General features: G+C 40.3%; 1 protein-coding gene across 2 annotated transcripts in view; it reads left to right on the top strand.

Moving 5' to 3' along the window:
• The window catches only part of il13ra2 (interleukin 13 receptor, alpha 2), a 72,942-nt gene that overhangs the window by 28,586 nt on the left and 17,054 nt on the right, over positions 1-27,302 (top strand). For both annotated transcript variants that reach the window (XM_041219641.1, XM_041219642.1), the window contains exons 2-3: positions 15,819-15,935; positions 17,033-17,184. In XM_041219641.1, coding sequence (XP_041075575.1) covers positions 15,854-15,935; positions 17,033-17,184 — 234 coding nt within the window. In that variant the 5' untranslated portion in view covers positions 15,819-15,853. The remainder of the gene's footprint in view (positions 1-15,818; positions 15,936-17,032; positions 17,185-27,302) is intronic.

Below are 27,302 nucleotides of genomic sequence, written 5' to 3'. Positions count from 1 at the left end.
AAATTCAGTGTCTTTTCCATGACCATATGATCCCAACATTATGAACCCCACCTCTACAGCTCTGCCATTTCACCTGCAAGTCCAGTGTGCCTAACACATTAACAGAACATAAATGACCAATCACAGAACATGCAGTCTGGTAGCCAAGCCCCCCTGCTCGCACCGCAGTTTTGACCAAGAAAGCTCTGTCTGGTGCGCAGCAAAACAACACAGACGCTGTATAACCTGCTGAAAGAAACATCTGAGTTCGTTTTTGGTTGGCTTGGTTACAGCACCACTGTAATAAATATGAGAGACTGTTCAGACAGCACCACTGTAATAAATATGAGAGGCTGCTCAGACAGCACCACTGTAATAAATATGAGAGGCCGTTCAGACAGCACCACTGTAATAAATATGAGAGACCGTTCAGACAGCACCACTGTAATAAATATGAGAGACCGTTCAGACAGCACCACTGTAATAAATATGAGAGGCCGTTCAGACAGCACCACTGTAATAAATATGAGAGGCCGTTCAGACAGCACCACTGTAATAAATATGAGAGGCCGTTCAGACAGCACCACTGTAATAAATATGAGAGACCGTTCAGACAGCACCACTGTAATATGAGAGACCGTTCAGACAGCACCACTGTAATAAATATGAGAGACCGTTCAGACAGCACCACTGTAATAAATATGAGAGGCCGTTCGGACGGCACCACTAATAAATATGAGAGGCCGTTCGGACGGCACCACCATTCGTCTAAGTCTAAGATGTCAAACTAAACTCATCCTAATTTTTACTGCCCTTTATCACTCCTATTTTTCTAATTCAGTCTTGTGCTACGTGATAATAAACATTGAGGAAAAAAGGATGCCATTTTATTGTTAATATTACATATTATATAGAATATCCCCATTTTACTGATTCCTCTTTGGAACCACACACTTTCAAACTCCATGTAAACCACTGCAAGTTTTTAAAATGACAAGAACATGCAACTTTTTTAAAACAAAAGTTTTTTTTTAACCATCAAAGTGGTTTTGTGTGCACTGCCATGTAATTGTTTGAACACAAACTGGGCATCTATTTTGTTCGCATCTGTTTTAATGTTACGTATCTCCAGGCATACACCGGCACATAAAAGGCCCATAAAGTAACTCTAGTAAAGAAAACTAAGAAATAACATTTTAAACAGTATTTTTAACTCAAGTCCAATTCAATGATGAATTTGCTTGACTATAATGTAAAATTGGCATTATGGGAAGTTGTCTGTGGTGTTCCACAGGGCTTCATTCAAGGTCCCTTGCTGTTTTCATTATACCGTGCCTATAGAAAGTCTACACTCCCTTTCAAAATTTTCACTGTTTGTTGCCTTATAGCCTGGAATTAAAATGTATTAATTATTATTTTTTTTTATTTTTTATTTTCACACATCCTACCCCACAACTTCCAAAAAAATGTTCTAGAAATTTGTAGAAAATGAATTAAAAATCAAAACTGAAATAGCTTGGTTGGATAAGTGTACACCCCCCTTGTAATAGCAATCCTAAATTAACTCAGGTGTAACTAATCACCTTCAAAATCACACACCAAGTTAAGTGGCATCCACCTGTGTTAAATTGTAGTGATTCATATGAATTCAGGATAAATTCAGCAGTTCCTGTAGGTTCCCTCTGCTGGGTAGTGCATCTCAAAGCAAAGACTCAACCATGACAGAGAAAGAGTGCAAAGAAGAGCGACCAGAAATATTCCGGGCTTAAAAGGCATGTCATATGCAGACAGGCTAAAAGAATTGAATCTGTTCAGTCTTGAACAAAGAAGACTACATGGCGACCTAATTCAAGCATTCAAAATTCTAAAAGGTATTGACAGTGTCGACCCAAGGGACTTTTTCAGCCTGAAAAAAGAAACAAGGACCAGGGGTCACAAATGGAGTTTAGAAAAAGGGGCATTCAGAACAGAAAATAGGAGGCACTTTTTTACACAGAGAATTGTGAGGGTCTGGAATCAACTCCCCAGTAATGTTGTTGAAGCTGACACCCTGGGATCCTTCAAGAAGCTGCTTGATGAGATTTTGGGATGAATAAGCTACTAACAACCAAACGAGCAAGATGGGCCGAATGGCCTCCTCTCGTTTGTAAACTTTCTTATGTTCTTATGTTCTTATGAGCACATAGCGCTTTCAAAACTCAGGGACAAAGTTGTTGAAGGGCACAGATCAGGGGATGGGTATAAAAAAATACCAAAGGGCTTGAATATCCCTTGGAGCACAGTCAAGACGATTATTAAGAAGTGGAAGATGTATAGCACCACCAAGACCACCCTAGATCAGGCTGTCCCTCCAAACTGGATGACCGAGCAAGAAGGAGACTAACCAATGAGGCTACCAAGAGGTCAATGGCAACTTTGCAAGAGCTACAAGCTTATATGGCCTATACTGGTCAAAGTGTGCATGTGATAACAATACCCCAAGCACTCCACATATCTGGCCTGTATGGTAGGGTGAAAAGAAGGATGCCATTACTCAAAAAAGCCCACCTTGAATCCCATTTTGAAGTATGCAAAAAAAAAAAAAAAAAATGGTGACAGCCTCTTGTTATGGGGATGCAGGGACTGGGGCACTTGTCACGATAGAAGGGAAAATGAATGGAGCAAAAAACTTTTTTCCCCTTAACGGTGTGGAGTATGGTGTATATTGGAAAAAAATCCTCATTTAAATGTATGAAACTCTGAGTCACTGACGCAACAAAATGTGAAAAAAGTTCAAGGGGGTGTAGACTTTCTATAGGCACTGTGTATATGTTACTGTTAGGTGACATTATCCGCAGACACGTGATGAACACCCATTGAGATGCTGATGATACCCAGCTATATTTGTCTTAAAGCCAGGAATGTCTTCTGCCTGGGTGTTATTAGCTACTTTAGACATCAAGCATTGGATGTCATAGAATTTTCTAATGTTGAATTCACATAAAACAGAGGTTATACTAGTGGGATCTCTCATTTGAGACTCATATAAGAAAAGTTACTAAAGTATCTTTTTACTATTTGAGAAATAAAGCCAAACTTAGACCAATTATTTTTGTATCTGATGACTAATGCATGCCTTTGTTTAATCTAGAATTGATTATTGTAATGCACTTTTTACCTTTATCCCAAAACGTGTGGTATCCCGCTTGTAGCTTGTTCAGAATACCGCAGCTAGAATTCTGACTAAAACCAGGAAAAACCTTTACACTGGCTCCATGTGCAGGATAGAATTGATTTTCTGATTTTGCTGTTAACTTACAAGGCCCTGAATGGATTAACACCTAGTTATTTGCAGGAGTTACTGACTCTGTATCTTCCAAACTGCACTCTGAGATCACAAGATGCAGGGCTGCTGGTTATTCCTAGGGTCAACAAAAGCAACAAAGGGAGGGAGGGCTTTTTCTTGTAGAGCGCCTAAATTATGTAATGCTCTGCCTTTGTTTGTCAGGAAAGCTGGAACCGTTACAGTTTTGAAGTCAAGACTAAAAACACACTTTTATAAAACGGCTTTCTTATCTTAATGGATTTTAATGTAACTTTAAAATTGCTGCTTTTGTATTATGTGTATACTGTTATTTAAATCTGTTATTTAAATGGTCTGATTGTAGCAGTTGTATGTGTGACATGCTATATAAATGTATTGTGGTTTGTTCTTTTTTTTTCTGCTACATACTATACAGTGCTTTCCGATACTTTTATATAAAAAGCGCTAATTAAATGCAATAAATAAATACATAAATAAATAACAAAGCCACTAGATAATGCGTTGTTTGAGCTTATAGTCACTCAAACCTTCTGTCAAATAAATGTTACTTGCATAAACACAAATATAAATGAAATCAACTCTTTCATTGATTTAAAGTTGATAACGGGTGTTGTCAGCATGTCTGTAGTGGATGATTACTGGGTCCTAAGCACCAGGAATCCAAAAGTTGCAGATGTAATGTCTTTGAAGCGTTTCAAACTTTTGCCGCAAAATATACATTATAGTATAAATGATTGATCTTTTTTTGTGCGCAGGTTGGTCGCCAATAGGCTCTTTTTCTCAATTTGTTTAAAAAATGTATTATTTGAAAGCTAAATATGCTGTGCTGACGTTCTAAAAGCTGTTTATTTTAGATTTCTAACTGAAAAATCAGTTCTTTCAAAAAATATTTGTACATAAATTAGAAATAGGTTAGGGTACATGTGCACAGTAACTTTTGCAAAAAATTAACATGTGTTAACATGTGTAAAAAACTGAAATATATTAATTTGTGATCTATATGTACAATAAATACAATTGAAAAACATGTTTCCTTATGCATAACAGCTATGTGGCCCTTCAAGTGTTAAGCAGGTGTCAAATTCTCAAATACTGTTAAAATGGGGCACATTTATACTACTGTACCAGAAAAAAAGAGAAATGACCAGGTAAGATTATTGTCTACCAAAATCCTTTGCTACTGGTCAAAAGTCTATTCTTTGAGTGTCTCTATTACTTCAAAAAAATGCCAAATTCATTCAATGAGAAGATCTAGTACTGTATTCAAATTGCTGGGCTGGAAAGAGTCAACTGGAAGACATTCAGACATACTATTGGTCAATACATAAACTACATAACTTTCACCCATTTACCAAATATCTCCATATTCCCATTTACTCATTTACCCTCATCAAAAAACTGTAATGTGATTTTTTGAGTTTCTAAAAAAAAAAAAAAAAATGTTTTGAAATCAAATGTATTTGTCTTCTAATTGATATTTTGTGTGTTAGATTGACCACAATTATTATATATTATATCAAGGGTGTGCAAATTTTTGTCTAGCACTGTAAATCTAGAAAAACATAAAAGTATGATTGTACTGAAAGTAGCTTAGGCAAAGTAGCTTTACAGTTTGATCAAAGACTGCTTAGATAATGGCAGTAATTCTGAGTTGATAGCGTGCTCTTCATAAGCCTCATAGTGTGTGTAGTTGCAGTTTTTTTGTTATCCCCCTCCCAAAGAAATATGCTTTTATGAAATGCATTTCCTAAATTAAGCTTTTATGTAAACCTTCACAACCCTTATCTACATAGCAAAAACACAGCAATAATGCAAATTTACAAAATCATAAGACAGCGACAAACAAAAACGAAATACTTAAGGGGCTGACTTAAGAGAAACATTAAAAATTAAAAAAGTAATGAGAAATATTATAACTATATACAGATGCTTTATATATATGCTTTTTATAAACCCCAGGTGATCACTTTCACTATAAAATCATTTCATGATGCTTCTTTGTCCATTGCCAGCAAATTCAGCACTGTACTCCTTAAAGAATGTGCCATGCTCCAGACACTTGTGATATCAGATTCTTTATTGAAGTCCATATGAAATTGTCAGGATTCGTACATACTCTTATATATATATATATATATATATATATATATATATATATATATATATATATATATATATATATATATATACACACACACACACACACACACACACACACACACATTCTTAAACTCAGGGAAGAGGTTCAGGAGGACATAATGATGTTTCAGACTCTATAAGTGGACTGTTTGTTCACTGGGCTTGCAATGTATGCAGATGACTTAATAATCAAGAAGCTCACACAGACTCATTCAATTTGAAGTTCACGAGGGGTGAGCTGGGGGTAGAGATAGGGGTAGAGATAGGGCAGAAGAAGCAGAAGGGAGCGGTTAGTAGGACAGAGTGCCGGCTAGAAAGGACCGGACCTAGGATAGAAGAGCAGGCGAGGCCCACTCTAGTAGCAGACCAGCGAAGCTGGACATGGAAGCTAGGACAAAAAGTGGTCTCTGACTGAGGGCGGCGATGCCTACTCGAGCCCAGGGGCAAAGGACCCAGCAACCGAAAGACAGGAAACAGAAGTGGTCACTGAATGAGGGCGGCGATGCCGACACGAGCTCAGGGCCGAAGGCCTAGCAACTGGAAACGGGATACAAAAGTGGTCACTGACTGAGGGCAGCGATGCCGACACAAGCTCAGGGCCGACTGACCTAGCAACCGAAACATATATGAGGGTTATGACTCGTGGAGCCGCCCGTCAGAAGAAGATGATCCCGGAAGACTGGGACACGAAAGGAGATAGAGAGGGAGAGGTACCCAGCATCTGAGACTTCTGTAAAGGGGCGCGCGTTAAACCCCCAATTGGCCGAGACTTCACGCTGCCTGGGACCTGAGATAAGAAAAAGGCATAGAGATTAGTATGGGACTCGAGCATGAGTAGCCACGTCCCTAACTGAGACAGAGTATAGAACCACCTTGAGTGAGGCAAGATAAGCGCAGGAGCTGCAAAAGAACAGAGTGTGGCCAGGGGTCCGCACTGACTCACACGATGAGAACCCCCCTGAAGGTCAAGGGTTAGCTGAAGCCATGCCCTGAGGTCAGGGAAGTGAGATCACTTGCCCCCCAAAGGATGGACCCCCGGCACTCTACCAAATCACCCACACCGTGAGACAAACAAAAGAGCACTTTCCAGCGCATAACATAAACAAAAGACTAGAAGGACAAACTGGACAAACAGGAGAATGGTTAGTAAATTAGTAGGATATGACTATGTGTATACCTGCTGCTCAGTGGAGAGGAAAAAACCCCTTGAAGCTAATTAGGGGAAACCTCTAGTGGCTCCAGCAGACAGGTAGCCCCCACTTCAGGCATACTAGCAATTTTGGAATGGGCTGCAACTATGTCAGAGGGAGATGAATGAACATAAGAATCCACTGCAGAACAGGACCATGCCCCATGGTCTTGATCAGGCTCTGATTGATGCTGGCCCTTGCAGCGGAAGTGGCTGCACCGATACGGAAGGAATGGGGTAAATAGCTGAGGAGGGAGGCCTGTCCTTGACGTTGCTGAAAGGGCAGAGAGCAGACTTGGTCCTTGAAAGCTGAATGAATTGACCGCACCGGAGTTGGTCTATCTTTGAAGTGCGCAACCAAATAAGAAAATAGGAGTTGGAAATAGAAGAGAGGTCACATAAACGAATATCCACCGAGGGGAAGCAAGAAGCTGAGGGAACTGTGAATTCGGAGCTTCTGAGAAAGCCAAGAAGGCTGTGAGGCAGATGGTCTCCGTGAGTAGATCCTCGTAGGAGGAGAAGCAGCCTTTCCGAAGAGTAGAGATGATTCTAGCATTTTTAGAAGGAGCAGCAACTATATCAGGGAAGGATGAATGAATGTAGGAATCCACTGCAGAGGAGGACAAGTTCCCCCACATTCATGATCAGGCTGGGGGGGGAAGGGGAGAGTCGAGGGGGGGGGGCCTGCTCTGGAGGAGAGGGTGGAGAGGAGGGAGGCCTGCGAGGAGGCGAGGGTGGAGAGGAGGGAAGACTGCTTGGAGGAGAGGGTGGAGAGGAGGGAGGCCTGCTCTGGAGGAGAGGGTGGTTGAGGAGGGAGGCCTACTCACGAGGCGAGGGTGGACAAGAAGGAGGCCTGCGTGGGGGGAAGGGCGGAGGAATGGAGGGAGGTCTGCTCGAGATGAGGAGAGTGATGATAGGGGTGAGAGGAATCAATGAACAGATGGTCTGAGGAGGGGAGTGTGGGGGGGGGGGGGGGGTTTCCTGCTGTGGAGATACCTTGAAAAGGGAGACAGGGAACTTGATACTTGATGTGTGAGTGGACCGACCGCGCTGAATTGATCCGTCCTGAGGTACACAGCCAAGTGGTGGAGTAAGCATGGAAGGTGGCCGAGAGGCAGCTGATCTCCATGGGTAAATCATTGTAGGGGGAGAAGTGACTTTTCAGAAGAGTGGAAATTAGCAAATGGAGAATATATTTTGATATAGACAGATGGGAAGGTGAGGCAGGGGGAAAACTCTTAAGAATCCCACAGAGGGTCAGATAGAATGCTGAATATGGAGAGACTGGAGGGAGTTGGAGAGAATCCCTAGCACGGACCGTGAGAGCCAGGTTTTGATTGAAGGGCTATGATTATTCGAATCTGGGCACAGGGGATTGAAGATGCTGAGCAGGCTGTAGAATAGGAGTGAACAAGGTGGAGGGCTGCAGACATGTAATGCTGAGCAGATTGAAGGGAGTTACGGAGAGTAGGTTTCAGTTAAATAGCATCTGGAGAAGCTGAGGATTCTGGATGGGGGTTGTGGAAAATGGGACCAACTGACTGAACTTGGATACTGAAAGTAGAGGCAGAAGAAGAGCTGGAACTGAGGTCTGAGGTGGCAACTGGACTGAACGAACATGAATCGGCTACTGGGGAAGCACGGCTCCTTTGCGCCCCATGTTCTAGAAATGAGGGCAAAGATGAGATGCCACCTTTCTATGTGTTAGTTAATACAGGATCGATCAGCGGTTTGCTACTGTCATGTCTGCTTGAAATGGAAAAGGTAAACTCACATTCAGAGATTTGAGTTTCGCAACGCCAGTTATTCTCTTAATAGTGGAAATCTTTAACTCATAATCAAGACAGATTTCCAGTCTCGTAACACATCTCAAACCAAGTATTAATGCTGTAACATTTGGGAGGAATAGGATTGCTGAAGAAGTGCCCTGTATTTTGATTAGATGGACATTAGCGTTAGCCTAGATTGTGGGAATACTGCCAAGATCTACGTATTGGAGAAAGGCTGGAGCATTGTTGGCTCTGGAGAAGTGCAGCTGCAGACTTCAACAGTAAACTAGAGCGACTTTGCAGCTGTGGTAGTGAACAGATCTGAAGAGGGAGTAGAGATCTGTTGTAGTGAGGAGCAATTAACAGTAGAGGGTGGGATCTGCTGAACAGAGCAGAGGTCTGAGGAAGAAAACAATGGAATGCTGTCAGTAGTATGCAGAGGCCCAGCTGTGAGAATAGAGATTTGCTGAAGCAGAGATCTGGAATAGAGTGGAGGACTACCATCGGTAGAGTGCGGTGGTCTGCTGAAGAGAGTAGGGATCTGCTGAATGCAGTAGATATTGGTCTTTCGGAGTTAAGGTCGATTTAGATGGAGCCAGAGATGGGGCTGCTTTTGGGCAGAGATGAAGATTGCAGAGTTCTGAGACAGCTGCAGAACCGCAGAGGATGAAGAATATGTTGCTCCGAGGTGTCTGCAAAACCTATTGATTGGTTGGAAGCAGTTTATTGTCTTTTGGGGTTAGGAAGACGTTGACTGAAACATTGATAAGTTGTAGGATATGGTTCCATGACTGACTAGCGGCTCGCGTTGATGAAATTATGACTTTTGATGAAGCTGGTCAGACTGGAGGAGCAGCGCCAGATGAGAAAACATGAATCTGGGAACAGGAATAAGTCACAGGAATGGATGCGTGATGCAGGAGAACAGGACGTTACTATGATGGTAGATACTGAGCATCTCAAGCAGCTGAGTAAGGTTGCTTCATGACCAGGTCCTTGAAGAAGGGAACTGTTGAAATTGGAGAATGTCAGTTGCTACAAAACGTTGAGGAGGAGGTCTCCTGTAAATCCCTCAGAATGACAACAAACTGCGGGGATGTGTAGAAAACTTGGAGTGTGTGAGCTTTACAGTGATAGCAAACCAGCTTGGAGACTATATAAAATTTGTGGTGTTACTCTGCCATCTAGCGGGTATGTATTAGAATTAACCATTGGCTTGAGTGAAGCCGGGTAGAATACTTGGTTATTGTGATTAAAATCCTTGTCGGTGTGACAACAATTGCATACTCTTTTAGATTTTAATATCTTCGTTACATGTTTTAGGACAGTCAGTCATGTATATAAATACGTTAACGCAGTATTTAGATGTCACAATTCGGCAAGTTGAAAGAGCCCTGGCAGGTTGTAAAAGCCCAGCAGCAAGCAAGCCAGAAAACGCAGCACTGAAGCAGGGAGCCCGCAGTGCAGATTAAGCTGCCTGGTCACCATAGTTACTTTACCACACCCCGCAGTCACGCAATGATGGCGTTGCCGTGGTAGCCACGAACTGAGAAGCGCTGGTGGAAAAGTTGCAAAACAGCAGTGTTGTTGAATCTTGTTGTGATGAGTCGAAAGCACGAGCCGTCACACGGCGAAACGGAGCACGAAACTAAATGGACAGGTCCCTAAAACGTTGAAAGTAGCCAATAGAAGTTCAGGGCAAGATCCCGTGAAGGAACGGTAATTTTGTTGGCTCTGGGAGCGGAGGAGGGGCGCTTGATTGCAAGCGAAGAGTGAAGGAATGTTCAGCTGACAGATCTTTATGGTGGATTAAATAGAGGAGCGATGGCAAGGCAAACACTGACGAGGGGAATGTCGATGTCTTGTTGAAAGAGCTTTAGAGATTTTATTGGAGGGCCAGTTTGTCTAATGAAGACACAGACGAGATGAAGAATGGAGCTGCGGTTTGAACAGTGCTGTTGCTGGGCTGGAAAGATCAGGAAAGACTAACGCTGGAGCTCTTGCAGCTGAACGGAGAAGCTGAATGATGAGAAACAGCACCGGAGCAGGTAGGAAAATATTTGATAATATCTTGGGAGCGCTGCGCAGAGAATTGACCTCCAGTGAAAGGCAACGAAGTGTAGATTAGTGGAGAAACACGAAAAGACGGCGTCTGAGCGTGTGCTACAAAAAAGAAACGCTAGATAGCAAAAGGTGCAAGTGATCAGGGCTTAAATAGTAAATAGGAACTAATTGACAGGAAATTGGAAACCCCCTTGCTACACACCTCCTGAACTTACGCAAGCTAACATTTTTTAATGAATTAGAGTAACATCAGTACTCCTTCGGTTTATTAAATGCTTTAACCAATGGATTGAGTAGTTACAGACTACGTCAAATTCCAACTGAAGGGCAATCTGGGAGGTCCAGTGCCTTATCAGGTATAATAGCATTAATACTTCAATATGTTTATGGTTAGAACATGTTTTGCTCTTAAGCTATGCATGCATAAAGCTAAAAACACCCACCCCTAAATCCTATAGCATCCAATATTTCACTTCTCCACAGCTAAAATATAAAACCTATAACTTATAGCAGTGCATCAATATAAAAGAGATATACATTCAAAATAGTTCTTGCCTAAAATATATATGGAACTGTGGAATATAATGTAAGGATATGAACTGTCTTCAAAGGCAAAGACTTCTAAATACGACATCAGCTGCAATCAGCTTGATCACAGATCTTCAGAGCATGGATGAAATCAGCTTGTAGTTAGCAAGTTGACTTACACTTGACTAGGATTTTCCTCTGTTTTTATAGAGTTTTTTACATCTCTTTTTACATCAAAAGTCTTAATTAAATCCCAAACACTATTCTGCCTTGACAGTTCCTATCCTTTAAGTCAGGAGTGTCAAACTCATTTTGTTTGGCTGGTCTGATCTGATACCCTGGTGATTGACGCGGGCCGAGTGACAGTTATAAAAACACAAAGACAAACCCAAAACCTCAAAGTTATTGTATTTAACAAAAATGATCATACATAGCATACTTACATTCCCCAGAATTTCTGACAGACATTGACTTATTATTTTTTTTTGCTTTGAATACATGTCAAAACCCCCCTTAATTCAAATATTTGTACCAGCACTAATTTTTTTTGCATTTTTTTTTTAGCTGTATCCTATTGAATAAATAGGATGACATCACATGTGACACCAGTACTTTGTCATAATACTATGTAAATGTCAAGTAAATGTCTTCATAAAAGTACTGTTGGTGTTCAATTCAAATGTTCCGTTTTGTCATTATTTTGATAATACCAAACCTTATAGTGAACACCCTGATATAACAAACATTTCTCCAGGTCCCATGGGGGTTCGTTACAGTGAAGTTAGCCTGTATAGCCTATATATCTATATATAGACAATTTCACTTAGAATTACTTTTCGTTTTATTGTGTACTGCACATCACAAATTAAAATATACAGAACAATTAAAAATAAAGCATCCATATCATAATATTATCACATTCACACGCATTGCACAGTAACAAAAGCAAATTAAATATCTGCGTGATGAAGCAGATTTTTAAGCAATGCACTAGCAAAAATCACAGGGCAGTTCCCTAGCAACGTTGCAATGTTGGGAATGGATTCTTTCAATGCAGCAGTTTGGGCATTTGAGAAAGGAGAGGAAGAGTCATGAAATGAAGTGGAGACTTAAGTTGATGAGAAGCAATTACTCTCCACAGTCCGAATTAAAACGGCTGCTTTTTATACAAAAAGTGAGAAAACGCGGGTTGCATAGAGGGTTTATATTGGACACTGACACTCACGATAAAATGAGGGAGTGGTTGTACAGTATTTGTCATTAGCCTTCTATGAGTCTCTCGCTATATTGCGGCCCTCGATATATAACGGATTTGTATTGGACCACGACACCCACGATATGCCATCATAGGTGGCTAAGTATGTGAGCTTGCCTCACACACTGAATGCATGCCTCCCCTGGAGAAAAGGTGTCGAAAAAATAGGAGAGTCACTGCAAATAAGGGAAAGTTGACATGTAAGAAAAATTCAAAATTTAATATCTGGGTTGATTAGTTCTCTTACTAACAATATTTAAATTGACGTGTTCTACAGATCGAGGATTTACTGTGAACATACATTCACACGCAGACATAAGGAATGGTTAATTAATAGTAGCATTTTATTAAGTACACAAGTAATAAACAGGAAATCAGAAAAGTTAGAAAGTAAATCTCTTAGTCTCTAAGCACAAAACACATTTCAAAAATCTCTCACTGCGTTCAAACTTGACTAGAAAGCAATTGAAATATGACACCGCCTGTCTCCTAACACATCAGCAGCAAACAAGCAGGCTGTGACATGGCTAGTCACTCGCTCACACACACGCCCACATCCAAGCATAGAGTACATCTGAGATAATGAAGACAATCTTAAGAATATATCACATTAAGCTTATTAATGGTATATAGATTAAGTATATGGCAAGTTTACTTTTAAAGAAGTTCATACAACAATATGAGATAGATTACTTATAGTTACTTCATCAAGTACCTCGCTATAAAAAAGATATTGCTGCTGTAGAAAGAGTGCAAAGAAGAGCGACCAGAATTATTCCGGGCTTAAAAGGCATGTCATATGCAGACAGGCTAAAAGAATTGAATCTGTTCAGTCTTGAACAAAGAAGACTACGTGGCGACCTAATTCAAGCATTCAAAATTCTAAAAGGTATTGACAGTGTCGACCCAAGGGACTTTTTCAGCCTGAAAAAAGAAACAAGGACCAGGGGTCACAAATGGAGTTTAGAAAAAGGGGCATTCAGAACAGAAAATAGGAGACACTTTTTTACACAGAGAATTGTGAGGGTCTGGAATCAACTCCCCAGTAATGTTGTTGAAGCTGACACCCTGGGATCCTTCAAGAAGCTGCTTGATGAGATTTTGGGATCAATAAGCTACTAACAACCAAACGAGCAAGATGGGCCGAATGGCCTCCTCTCGTTTGTAAACTTTCTTATGTTCTTATGTTCTTATGTTCTTAAGTTTCACTAAAAGTTATTTCACACGTAAAGTGTGCAAACAAAATGACTAACAGTTCAATTCTATGTGAATGTGTTAATAATACAATTAATTAATTTAGTTTCATGAAAGGAAAATGCAACTGGAATTATACTCAACGGTTCCTTCAAGGTTAGACTTTTGGTCTGCTGGTTTGGCGAGAGTCCAGCATTCAAACGGGGGGACCGCGAGAGTCCAGGGGTCAGGGGATCGCGCAGAGGTGACTCGCCAGGGGGGGGGGGGGACCGCGAGAGTACTGAAGCCTGAGAGGCAGCGTTCCATCACCATATGTTCCCATATCCACCAGCAGAGGAAGAATGCCTGCTGGTTTCACCTCCACAGCCTGTATGGAAGGAGGCCAAACGTCCACAGCCCAAGAGGGAGGAGTCAGTGCATCCACAGCCCGCAAAGGGGGAGTTGGAGTGTCCACAGACCAAATCTCCACAAGCTGAGGGAGAGTGCCTGCTGGTTCCATCTCCAGCGTCGGTGGGAGAAGCCCTGCTTGCTCGAAGACCACCATCGAGGGAGAACTGGGACTGGCTGACAAACACTGAAGGGGGCCTGAAAAGAGACTTCCCGAAGGTGATTAACCTGCTGTGGGCCCGAGATGGGGAGCGTTGGGAAACCTGGGAACAGCAACACCACTCAATGTCCTTGGCTGCAGATATGGGAGGGATCCTGCCATCTCTGGTCTCATCAGGAGAAGCCCCGCCGCTGTCTCCAGCACCAGAGGGAGAGGAGCCAATGCTGCCGTCTCCAGTACGAGGAGAGCCGCACCAGTCCCCTGCAAGAGAGGGAGAGCCACAGCAGTCCCCTGCAAGAGAGGGAGAGCCGCAGCAGCCCCCAGCAAGTGAGGGAGAGCCGCACTAGTCCCCTGCAAGTGAGGGAGAGCTGCACTAGTCCTCTGCAAGTGAGGGAGAGCTTCCGTCGCCAGGAGACTACACGCTGCTCCCAGGAGCAGAACAGCAGGAGCTGCCTCTGCCTCCACTCCCTCCAACGGCAGGAGCAGAGCAGCAGGAGCTGCCACTGCCTCCACCACCTCCACCGGCAGAAGCAGAGCAGAGAGAGCTGCCTCTGCCATTGCTAGGAGCAGATCAGCAGGAGCTGCCTATGCCTCCGCCACCTCCACCAGCAGAGGGCAAATACCTACTGGTCCCGCCTACACCAATGTGGGAGGACTGCTTGCAGCTCCCACCTCCACCACAAGAGGGAGACTGCCTGCAGCTCTCCTGTCTACAACTCGAGGAAGGACTAGGATGTGACGCTGACGATCCTCAGCAGCACCTGCATAGGCTGCTGAAGGAAACACGGGGAAGAACAGCACAGCCGCAGTGGCGTGAAGAGGACCAAAACCTACACCCCAGCTTGTCCTGACTCCCTTCACATCATCGCTCGGGGATACCTGCATAACACTGCCCAAGGATGCCTTCACATCATCGCTCTGGGATGCGTGCACGACACTGCCCAAGGATGCCTTCACGGCATCGCTCAGGGATGCCTGCACGACACCGCCCAAGGATGCCTTCACATCATTGCTCGGGGATGCCTGCATGACACTGCCGATGGATGCCTTCATGTCATCGCACGGGGATGCCTGCCTGTACAGACTGGGGCTTTCCAAGGACGTTTTCAGTGTGTGTATGTAGTACTAGCAGAAAATATGATCGCCTGAAGTTAAGCCCCTTATCATGTGACAGAGTTCATAGCTTAGCTTTCGTTTTGTGTCCATTGCTCTTATCAGTCATTGTTAAGGGCAAATCAATTCTAAAAAAAACAAAACAAAAAAAAGTTTACATGCATAAAAAAAACGTTATACTAAGTCAGGGAGTACCATGGCAGGTACTGCGGTTCAGACACCAAACATGCATACACGGTGCATGGCTCAGGTCTCACCATGTCGTAAATGCCATATTGATGTCGTAAAGTTGAAGCAGGGTAATAATGCAAGAGTCGTAATTGCCGTGAGTCGGAAATAGAAGCATCGAAAGTCGAGGATCACATGTACATTTATTCATAAGGTAGGGCACATGTTTTCATTATAAATGCATAGAGTATCCTACCATCTAATGTAGTAAGGATCTAAAACTCTGGGAATATTTTAAAAGCAACTCAATTCTATGCTTTTAAATTGGATTCCCCTAGTAGAGGCTAATGGTATGCTAACAAGTTCTTAATGTTTGATCGCAATGAAAATGAAAACAAAGAACAGTGAAAAAAATAACCCATGTAAATGTAGCCATGTGAGTGGTATAAAGTAAAATGGACAATCATCGACAATTGGGATTTCCACAAAAGTATATACAGGTGGCGGATTATTCTGTCCAATATCAATATTCTATTTTCTAATTTTCTTTTTTTTTTTTTTTGCTTTAGATTATTAAAATACAGGAGATCACAGCATTCAAGATATGCGACACCAGAAGATTCTGAGACTGTCAATTCTGTTTTTGACATATTGGGAACTATGTAAAGCAACTAATTTAACCATAGGTAAGCCCCTTGTGAAATTCCCATTTCCAGATTTGGCAAAGACAACCAAAACAGTTTCATATTTTGTGCAGTATGCATTCAACATTGTCTTAGAACTCTGTACAACAGAGGCAGGGTTACCCTTTATAACACACGATGAAATCAATGTCTTGCAACTTTGTACCACAAACTTCATAGCACAGGATGAAATGAACATTTTACAACTCTGTACCACAGAGGCAAGTTTAAGGTACCTGAGCTTATTGCAGTAATTAATATGATCATCTGTCTCTGCCTGTCCCACCTCTGCAAAAGAAAACCCTGCGCCCATCAGAACCCACAACGCATACGGGTCCATAGGATTCTACAAAACAATCCAAACATATTTTGCGTTTTCTTCTTCCATGGTCGAGAGGGGGTCTCAGAGGAGGCACCTGACCCCGTGCCCCCTTGTTGTATTTTTAAAGGGGGCGGCAGTATCTGCAGCCCCCTGAGATCACCTCCTTGGGGCCTGTGGAACTTGCCCACTCATTGTTTTTATTTATTTTTTTAGTTATTTATTTGTTTGTTTTTATTTTTCAACACAATACCAAGACAAGACACATCACCTGCACTGCACTGCAGGAGCACACACAAACACAAAACATAAAACAAAAATCAAACATACATAAAATATATATAAAGGAAAAAAAAAACAATGACAAAAACAAAGTTAAAGGTAGTTAAAATTAATTAAAAACTTTCAACTAAAAGAAATTAAAAGAAAAAAGTGCTTTTTAATTACAATTAAGAAGCAAAGAAATTAAAAGCATTTAGAAAAAATTGAAAAAGAAACAAACAAGAAAAATAAAGCAAAGCAAAATTGGCTGCCATCCTACACTTCCAAACAATGCAAGTGCAGAGGGAACAAAAGAAAAAAGAAACAGTGTTTTTTAAAAGACAAATAAAATCAAATAATTTAATAAAAAAAGGTGCACTACCACTTCACAAATTAAATTGCTACTGGAGGAGCTCAAAACATGTACGACCTCTCAGTTGTTGTCATAGTCGTAGTAGTGGTGCTAGTTATTTTTAAATCCATTGTATTTACTGTTCATATTTCTTTTTGTTGTTTCTAGTTGACCCTCCAACCAACCTACAGATACTAGACCCTGGATACCTGGGTGAACTCCACATTGAGTGGCAAGCTCCAGCTAGCTTGAGAAACATCTCAAACTGTGTGCTGAGCTACCAGCTACAATACTACAGCACTGATGAAGGCAGATGGAAGGTAAATAAATATTATATATATATATATATATATATATATATATATATATATATATATATATATATATATATATGAAGAGAGAGAGAGAGAGAGAGAGAGAGAGAGAGAGAGAGAGAGACACACACACACTGAGTGTACAAAACATTAGGAACACCTGTTCTTTCCTCATCATTGTCTGATAAGGTGAATCCAGGTGAAAGCTATGATCCCTTATTGACTTAATCTGTTAAATCCACTTCAGTCAGTGTAGATGAAGGGGAGACAGGTTAAAGAAGGATTTTTAAGCCTTGACACAATTGAGACATGGATTGTGTATGTGTACCATTCAGAGGGTAAATCAGAAAGACAAAAGATTTAAGTGCCTTTGAACGGGGAATAGTAGTAGGTGCCAAGCGCACCAGTTTGAGTGTGTCAAGAACTGCAACGCTGCTGGGTTTTTCACGCTCAACAGTTTCCTGTGTGTATCAAGGATGGTCCACCACCCAAAGGACATCCAGCTAACGGCAGGCTAGTGGTCGAAAACAGCCCTTTGATGAAAGAGGCCAAAGGAGGCTGGCATGAATTGTGCAGAGCAACAGACGGGCTACAGTTAGTCAACTGACAGTCCAGTACAACATTGGTGCTGAAAGACCCATAAAAGAATTCACAACTCGTCGTACCTTGACACGAATGAGGTATGGCAGCCGACGACATAACAGAGTTTCACTTCTTTCAGCAAAGCACAAGAAACTGCAGTTGCAGTGGGCTAAGGAACGAAAACACTGGACATTGGAGGATTGAAAAAACATTGCCTGGATTTAACAAGTGGATTTAACAGGTTACATTAATAAGGCATCATAGTCTTCACCTGGATTCACCTCGTCAGTCTATTTAATGGAAAGAGCAGGTGTTCCTAATGTTTTGTACACTCAGTGTGTGTGTGTGTGTGTGTGTGTATATATATATATATCTTGACATTTTCTATTGGTTGATTAATCATCCATTCTACGTGATTTGATTGCTAGTGATATGAAATTGTACTGAAAGACAATTACAAGTGATACAAAGTTTGAACATAATCCTATTTACTGCAAATTCTATAATGCCAGCCAATGTTTTATATAATATTTTCTTATGTAATTAGAATTTGATCAAAGGGAGTCATTTAAAATAGGGGTGGGCATCGATATGAAAATTGTATATCAATATAGTACACATAGTTTGATACTGATAATATCGAAATATAATAACACTTTGCAATATGAAACATATAGACATTATAGACAAGTACTGATATTTTGGTCATCCCTCCCATTACTTAGCGCCCTCACAGGTCCGAAGGGAAATTTACCACTAACAATCATTGTGTTTCTGTCACAGGGGACCAGAACTGTACACAGTATTCTAGGTGTGGTCGTACCAGCGCATTACATTATTTTAATATAACTCTAGACTTTAATTCAGCTGTATTTACTATATAACCTAACATTCTATTTGCCTTTTTTATAGCTTCTTCTAGTTGACTTTAGAGATTCATCCACTACTATCCCAAGTCCTGTTCGTACATAGCTTCCTCTATTTCATTACTGTTCATGTTGTACTTGTGTCTAATGTTTCTGCGCCCTATATGCAAGACTTTGCATTTATTCTCATTAAATTTAATCTACCAAACATTTAATGAGTGAGAAAGGGGGAGGGACTTGGGTGTGTGTGTGGAGATGGCAGTTTGAAAGAGAGAAGCAGGATCTGTTGGCGGGTGAATTGAGAGCTAAGAGAAGTTGAGTTTGTGAGTGAGAGGAGAGGAATGAAAATAATAACGACAGTAGTTTCCTACTGCTTTGAACTGTTGTATGTCTCATTATATCATATACTGTATATCATTATATCAACTTCAACCTCTCGATCTCCTGCCTGTCACGCAGCACCAAATGCACGCACCCACACTGCAGACAGCTATCCTGTCACAAGCATTAATACCCTGTACCTTTCTAAACAAGGGATTTAGGGGAGCTCCCTAATAAAATCTGAATCTCAAAACAATAATAATATAGTACAGTAATTGTTACAACTGTGTATAATTAAATTCATTTATCCACCTTTTTACATTCCGCCCTTACTCAGGTTCTGTCGCAGTCGGATACATGAAGGAGTACTGTACTTTTTATTACATTTAGGTTCTATCTTGGAAATGGTGTCCGTTTCTTCAGAACCCTCTGGTGAACATTATAAAATATACAAAAACCGCACAAACCTTTCACTTTTTTCCCAACACACTATTTATTTATTTATTTATTTATTTTATATAAAAGTTGAATATTTTTATTATGTATTCTGTTTAGAGATACATGTATAAAAATGTGTTATTTATGACCCGAGGGACTCACAATACTTCCTGAAAGTTTTGTTTAAAAATATTGATGTTTGAGCAAATTATTCTCAGTGTTGTTATAAGCAATAATGGACACTACTCTCAATTATTTTCTCCAAATAAATATTTCTAAATAAAATATTAGTTATTCATTCCATTATTATCAGTAATAAGGACAAAAAAATGTACCTGATACATTTAGTTCATGAAACAGTATCTCCTTATATCCACTCGTTTCTGATATTTATAAATGTTGCGAAATCATATAACACACAAAACAAAATAAATGTTCTAATAGAACTATGTCAAACACAACAGTGTTTTTCCATGTCTTTCTTACCTTTCTTACAAGTTTCTTTGAAGCAGGCTGTGATGTCTTTTCTCTCCATGCTGCCAAAACCCTAAATGCCCCTCTCAGTAATAATGTCACATGAAACTAAAATTATCAAGAAGTGAATGTCAGCCCCTACCCTATCAAATTATATGTGTTTCAAGCCTGTCCTGCAAAATACAGTGGCCCTGTAAGTCATCAAGACAAAGTGCTTTTTTTTATCATGTTTACACGATTGGGGTCCCCGAATACCATTCAGTATGATCGTGCTAACACGATCCTGGTCTTTAAAGGGTTAAACACATGTATTTGTAGTGTTCGTAAGAGTAGATAAAGATGGACACTCCAGACACTCCTATATTTTGACACTGTTAATAAAGTATTTAAGTAATCAAGTTTCATCACAATCAGAAAAATAGTTCTCAAGATACAGTTTAACACCAGCACCGCTATAGTCGCTTTTTGAAATGCTTTTGCAATTGAAATTTAATTATCTCCGCGTATGTGAATATGTCATGTATATCCCTTCTTAAGCGTTACAAAATATTTGAATTAAATACTGTGGCAGTGCGATTGCCCTGCACAGTGGTAAATTAGTGTTGGTGTGGTTTATATGTGGGAATGGGTTTATTTTGTGTCGTTTTGGGACTTGATTATTTTGATTGTATTATTGTTTACAGACAGGCGCTCGATTGAGACTTGCTGCCTGCTATTCTTGGTTGAGGGAAGGGCAGCAAGTGATTGGCTGTGCTGGTCCTCAATCAGCACGTGGGCGGGTCTCAACCGAATGTCCGTCAGTTTAAAAACATCCGCGGGAGATTGCTCGGGGCTGCTGCAAGGCCTACCGTTTTCACGGCACCTTTTGAGTTATAGTTTGGGGTATTGTGTTTTATTTTGCACTTTTTGTACAGTTTGCTGTATTTGTCCTCTGTGCGTTACCATCGCTGGTAACGTCACATGACCGCCTTTATTTTACTTTAGTTTTCTGTTTTTGTTAATAAATCCTGCGCGCCTGTGCCGGCGTTTCAATACCACCTCAGTCTCTCTGTATGCTTGAACAGCAGCTACCAACACGTGTGACCCAAGGAAGACACTGTCACAAATACCCACACGGTGTTTCAGCTGCAGAATCGTAAAAATGAATACGTTATAAGCACTTGCTTCTGAAACTGCCAGACTCGCAGTTTATGCGGCATATTGAAATCATATATATATACAGTACTGTGCAAAAGTTTTAGGCAGGTGTGAAAAAAGTAAGAATGCTTTCAAAAATAGACATGTTAATAGATTATATTTGTCAATTAACAAAATGCAAAGTGAGTGAACAGAAGAAAAATCTAAATCAAATCCATATTTGGTGTGACCACCCTTTGCATTCAAAACAGCATCAATTCTTCTAGGTACACTTGTACAAAGTCAGGGATTTTGTAGGCATATACTCAGGTGTATGATTAAACAATTATACCAAACAGGTGCTAATGATCATCAATTCAACGTGTAGGTTGAAACACAATCATTAACTGAAACAGAAACAGCTGTGTAGGAGGAATAAAACTGGGTGAGGAACAGCCAAACTCAGCTAACAAGGTGAGGTTGCTGAAGACAGTTTACTGTCAAAAGTCATACACCATGGCAAGACTGAGCACAGCAACAAGACACAAGGTAGTTATACTGCATCAGCAAGGTCTCTCCCAGGCAGAAATTTCAAGGCAGACAGGGGTTTCCAGATGTGCTGTCCAAGCTCTTTTGAAAAAGCACAAAGAAACGGGCAACGCTGAGGACCGTAGATGCAGTGGTTGGCCAAGGAAACTTACTACAGCAGATGAAAAACACAACCCATACGCCCCGCAGGCAAGGCACCAGCCTTGGTCCTCCAGACCACTCAAGAGCTCCTCCAGCTCCTTGCAGCCATCTCTCCAGCCTTCCATTTTTGCTGGGGTTTTTTTTTTTTTTTTTTTCAAAAAAACACTGCGGTTCCCTCTCTGGTCTGCGTCTAGGAGGCGCTGGTAATCCCATGATGACACCACGTGTCACAAAGACGGCTGCGAATGGTCTCGCTCAGCATTTAATAATGAACAAACAGACAGAAAATAAAAGGTTGTAAGACAAACGAGACAAAGGATACGGCGCTCGTAGCCAAAACAGAAAGACAAACAAAACGGACTATACAGACAAAACACGGTGAGCTTCTATTTTAACTTATTATTATTATTATTATTATTATTATTATTATTATTACAATTACCTCCATCTCCAATCCCGTTCTCCACTCACCGAACACACAACCCCGAGTATGGGAAAACATGCAGCTCTTATGCAGGTGTACCGAGACTCGATTGCTAATCAATCATTCAAATGGAGTCGCGGTACAACTGCACGTGAATTAATAAAGTGCAATTCCCCGTGCTCATATATTATTACTTTTTACTTGCACTTAAAGTGCTGTGCAATCCTCGTGCCTAAATACAAATATACATGTTAAACACTTGTGTTACACAGACCCATTTATATCCCATGTCCCAATCACTATACACCAACATACACTTAACACACAACATACAACACAAAATACACACAGGGGCGGGCACTTTGCCATACTAGTTATTTATGTTTTATAATGTTGTATGTGCATACAGCTTTCTACACCTGTTTACACAGAAGTTTATTGCATAAGTTTTTCATGTTTACGTATATATGCTCTTTTTGAAAAAATAAGAAAAAAGTTTAATTTGCAATGTAAATACAGAGTTTCTGCTTTGAAAATGTTGTGTATGATGTTCACAAATAAAAAATATTAAGTTCTATCCGATTGTTTTTCATTTTCATATCAAAGCTGTTTTAAAATGGAGCCGCAGATTTTTCGGGTGCGGCAGTTGTATGTAGTCCAAAATCTCGGCAGTTCTAGTGTTAACATTAGAACCACCATGGCAGTCATTTTGACAGTTTGAGGTTTTTAAATTTAAATTACTCTGTGTGTCTGAAAATTATGAGCTTGTCTGTTTGTCACTTTTATTAAATATAAAAATAAGGAAGGTATAATCCTGCCCGCCTAGAACCTCCAAATCAGTTTTTTTTGTTATTTGTTTATTGGTTTTTGCAAAAGAAAATATAGGATACTTAAATAAAAATACATGTATGTACACAACAAATTTAAATTGAATACAGTGGCTCTCAAAAGTATTCACTCCCCTTGGACTCTTCCACATTTTATTGTGTTACAACATGGAATCAAAATGGATTTAATTAGGAGTTTTTGCCACTGATCAACACAAAAAAGTCCCAAATCTTCTCCCAAGTCCCAGGTCTCTTGCAGACTTCATTAGGTTTTCCTCCAGGATTTCTCTGTACTTTGTTGTATCCATTTTGACATCTATCTTCACAAGCTTTTCAGGCCCTGACGCAGAGAATCATCCCAATAGCATGATGCTGCCACCACCATGCTTCACGGTAGGGATGGTGTTCTTAGGATGATGTGTGGTGTTAGGCTTGCACCAAACATAGTGCTTAGCATTGAGGCCAAAAAGCTCTATTTTGGTCTAATCACAGCATAGAATCTTCTTCCACTTGGTCTCAGAGTCTCCCACATGCCTTCTGGCAAACTCTAGTCGAAATTTGATATGGCTTTCTTTTTGCCACTCTCCCATTAAGGCCACTTTTGTGAAGCATCCAGGCTATTGTTGCTGTTTGCAGTGTCTCCCAGCTCAGCCGTGGAAGACTGTAACTCCTCAGAGTTGCCATAGGCCTCTTGGTGGCCTCCCTGACTAGTGCTTTTCTCACCCAGATACGGCCTGTTCTAGACAGATTCACAGTTGTGCCATATTCTCTCCATTTCTTAATAATGGACTTTACTGTGCTCTGGGGGATATTCCTTTGCCTTGGAAATGTTCTTTATCCTACCCCTGAATGGTGCTTTTTTAGAACCTTATTCCGGATTTGCTTTGAGTGTCCTTCGTCTTCATGATGTAGTTTTTGTTAGGAAATGTACTAACCAACTGTGGAACCTCCCAGAGACAGGTGTATTTAACCTGGAATCATGTGAAACACCTTAATTGGACACAGGTGGACTCTATTCAACCAATTATGTGACTTCTAAAGACAACTGGTTGCACCAGAGCTTATTTAGATGTGTCATAGCAAAGGGGGTGAATACTTATGCAATCAATTATTTTCTGTTTTATATTTGTAATTAATTTAGAACACTTTGCAGATTTTATTTTTCACTTTGACATTATGGACTTTTTTTGTGTTGATCAGTGGCAAAATCTCCTAATTAAATCCATTTTGATTCCATGTTGTAACACAATAAAATGTGGAAAAGTCCAAGGGGGGTGAATACTTTTGAGAGCCACTGTATGTATATATATTTGTATTTTGTGCAGACGGATGAAAGCCATCTGTCTTTTGTTTACTATTTGAGACCAGCGAAAAAGCCAGTCTCATAAAGTGGAGCTGGTGTGGATGAGGTTGAACCTCTTCCCTAGTACCCTTGTGGGAATGTGGCTGGAGCGGCGAGACTATAAAAGACGCACTCCAGGCTTATTAAGGCAGAGAGTGTCAGTGGAGAGACGTAACTCTGTGAAAAAAGTATTAAACTAGAGTAAACAATTGCTATACGTGCGGGCTAAAACCCCGCACGATACTTGTTTTTTTGGCCAACACAACCTTCATTTTGTAGTGCTTTGTGTTTTTTCAAATCTTTTGTTTGTTTGCTGAGCACCGTAGCATTTCAGTTTGCCCTGCCATTCACTGTTTTGAGTCTGTTTCTGGTCTGACGTCACCCGCAGCCATCCTGTTCACACTCCTCTAATCAGTACTTTGTGTTTTGTACATGTTCACCACTCCCTTTTCCTTGAATCTCTACTACGTTCAGTTTGAGAATTAATCTTTTATGCATGACTTTCTCAAAAGCTTTCTGAAAAACTAAATAAACCATGTCATAGGCTTTGCAGTTATCCATTATCAATGTTGCATCCTCAAAAAAATCAAAAAAACAGAAGAGGAGGAGGGGTAGCGCTATACATAAGAAACAGTCATGAAGCCCAGGTGTTAAACCTGGACAAAGAAAATAAAACCGAATCAATATGGGTCAGAATAACGGATAAAAATTCAAAGGGCATAATAATAGGAGCATGCTATAGACCACCAGATTCAGACGGTGAGCACAGTAATCTGTTACACAATGACAATAGAAATGCGTGTAGCAAAGGAGAAGCCATACTAATGGGGGATTTCAACTTCCCTCAAATAAAATGGGAAAACCCGATAGGTAGCACGAAGGATGAAATAGAAATGGTGGAAATGACAAATGACAAATAACACAATTTGTCAAGGCACCGACTAATGGGGAGGCATGCCTTGATTTAGTCTTTTCAAATAACGAAGACAGAATAACTAAAACAGAGGTCAGAGAACCACTGGCAAACTCAGACCACAACATGGTCTCATTTGAAGATTTGATGTTTTTTAAAACCCCAAAAGTAATGACTAAAGCTAAGGTTTACAATTTTATAAAAGCAAACTATGAAGGTATGAAACAGAGACTAACAGAAGTAGATTGGAGTAAAATAGAGAAAACACCCACAGAAGAAGGATGGTTGTTCTTCAAAAATGTAGTACTAGAGGCGCAAAACAATTACATCCCTAAAGTAGACAAATCTAAATGTAAAACTAAATTGCCAAAATGGTTTAATAGATCAATTAAAAAAAATATTCAGTGAAAAAAGGCACTTTACAGAGCATTAAAAAAGGACCAAAAAGAAAGTACACAGAAAGAGTACACAGAACTGCAAACGCAAGTCAAAAAGGAAGTTAGAAAGGCCAAGAGAGAAATAGAAATGAACATTGCTAAGGGAGCTAAAACCAATTCCAAAATGTTTTTCCAATATTACAACAGCAAGAGAACATTCAAAGAGGAGATTAAATGTTTAAGAGATACAAATGGCAAAATCGTAGATGAAGAAAAAAAAAATAGAAAATATATTAAATGATTACTTTTCACAAGTTTTTACAAAGGAAGATACTGACAACATGCCCCACATGTCATCCAGTTCCTATCCAGTTTTAAATAACTTTAGCATAACTGAGGCAGAAGTGTTAAAGGGACTAGGAGCTCTTAAAATAAACAAATCCCCTGGGCCGGATGAGATCCTCCCAGTAGTACTCAAAGAAATGAAAGAAGTAATTTACAAACCGCTAACCAAGATCATGCAGCAGTCTCTTGACACAGGGGTGGTACCGACAGACTGGAAAATTGCAAACGTAATACCGATCCACAAAAAGGGAAACAAAACTGAACCAGGTAACTACAGACCAGTAAGCCTGACTTCTATTATATGCAAACTTATGGAAACTATAATAAGATCCAAAATGGAAAATTACCTATATGGTAACAGGGTACTGGGAGACAGTCAACATGGTTTTAGGAAAGGGAGATCGTGCAACATCGATAATGGATAATTGCAAAGCATATGACATGGTTTATTTAGATTTCCAGAAAGCTTTTGACAAAGTCCCGCACAAAAGATTAATTCTCAAACTGAACGCAGTTGGGATTTAAGGAAACACATGTACATGGATTAGGGAGTGGTTAACATGTAGAAAACAGAAAGTACTGATTAGAGGAAAAACCTCAGAATGGAGTGTGGTAACCAGTGGTGTACCACAGGGATCAGTATTAGGTCCTCTGCTATTCCTAATCTACATTAATGATTTAGATTCTGGTATAGTAAGCAAACTTGTTAAATTTGCAGACGACACAAAAGTAGGAGGAGTGGCAAACACTGCTGCAGCAGCAAAGGTCATTCAAAATGATCTAGACAAGATTCAGAACTGGGCAGACATATGGCAAATGACATTTAATAGAGAAAAGTGTAAGGTACTGCACACAGGAAATAAAAATGTACATTATAAATATCATATGGAAGATATTGAAATTGGAGAAGGAATCTATGAAAAAGACCTAGGAGTTTTTGTTGACTCAGAAATGTCTTCATCTAGACAATGTGGGGAAGCTATAAAAAAGGCTAACAAGATGCTCGGATACATTGTGAAAAGTGTTGAATTTAAATCAAGGTAAGTAATGTTAAAACTGTACAATGCACTAGTAAGACCTCATCTTGAATATTGTGTGCAGTTCTGGTCACCTCGCTATAAAAAAGATATTGTTGCTCTAGAAAGAGTGCAAAGAAGAGCGGCCAGAATTATTCCAGGCTTAAAAGGCATGTCATATGCAGACAGGCTAAAAGAATTGAATCTGTTCAGTCTTGAACAAAGAAGACTACGTGGCGACCTACTTCAAGAATTCAAAATTCTAAAAGGTATTGACAGTGTCGACTCAAGGGACTTTTTCAGCCTGAAAAAAGAAACAAGGACCAGGGGTCACAAATGGAGTTTAGACAAAGGGGCATTCAGAACAGAAAATAGGAGGCACTTTTTTTTACA

Source organism: Polyodon spathula, chromosome 20 (genome assembly GCF_017654505.1).
Source record: "Polyodon spathula isolate WHYD16114869_AA chromosome 20, ASM1765450v1, whole genome shotgun sequence".
Taxonomy (NCBI): Eukaryota; Metazoa; Chordata; class Actinopteri; order Acipenseriformes; family Polyodontidae; genus Polyodon; species Polyodon spathula.
The sequence above is the reverse complement of the archived record's forward strand: the minus strand, read 5'-3'. Positions and strand labels throughout refer to the sequence as shown.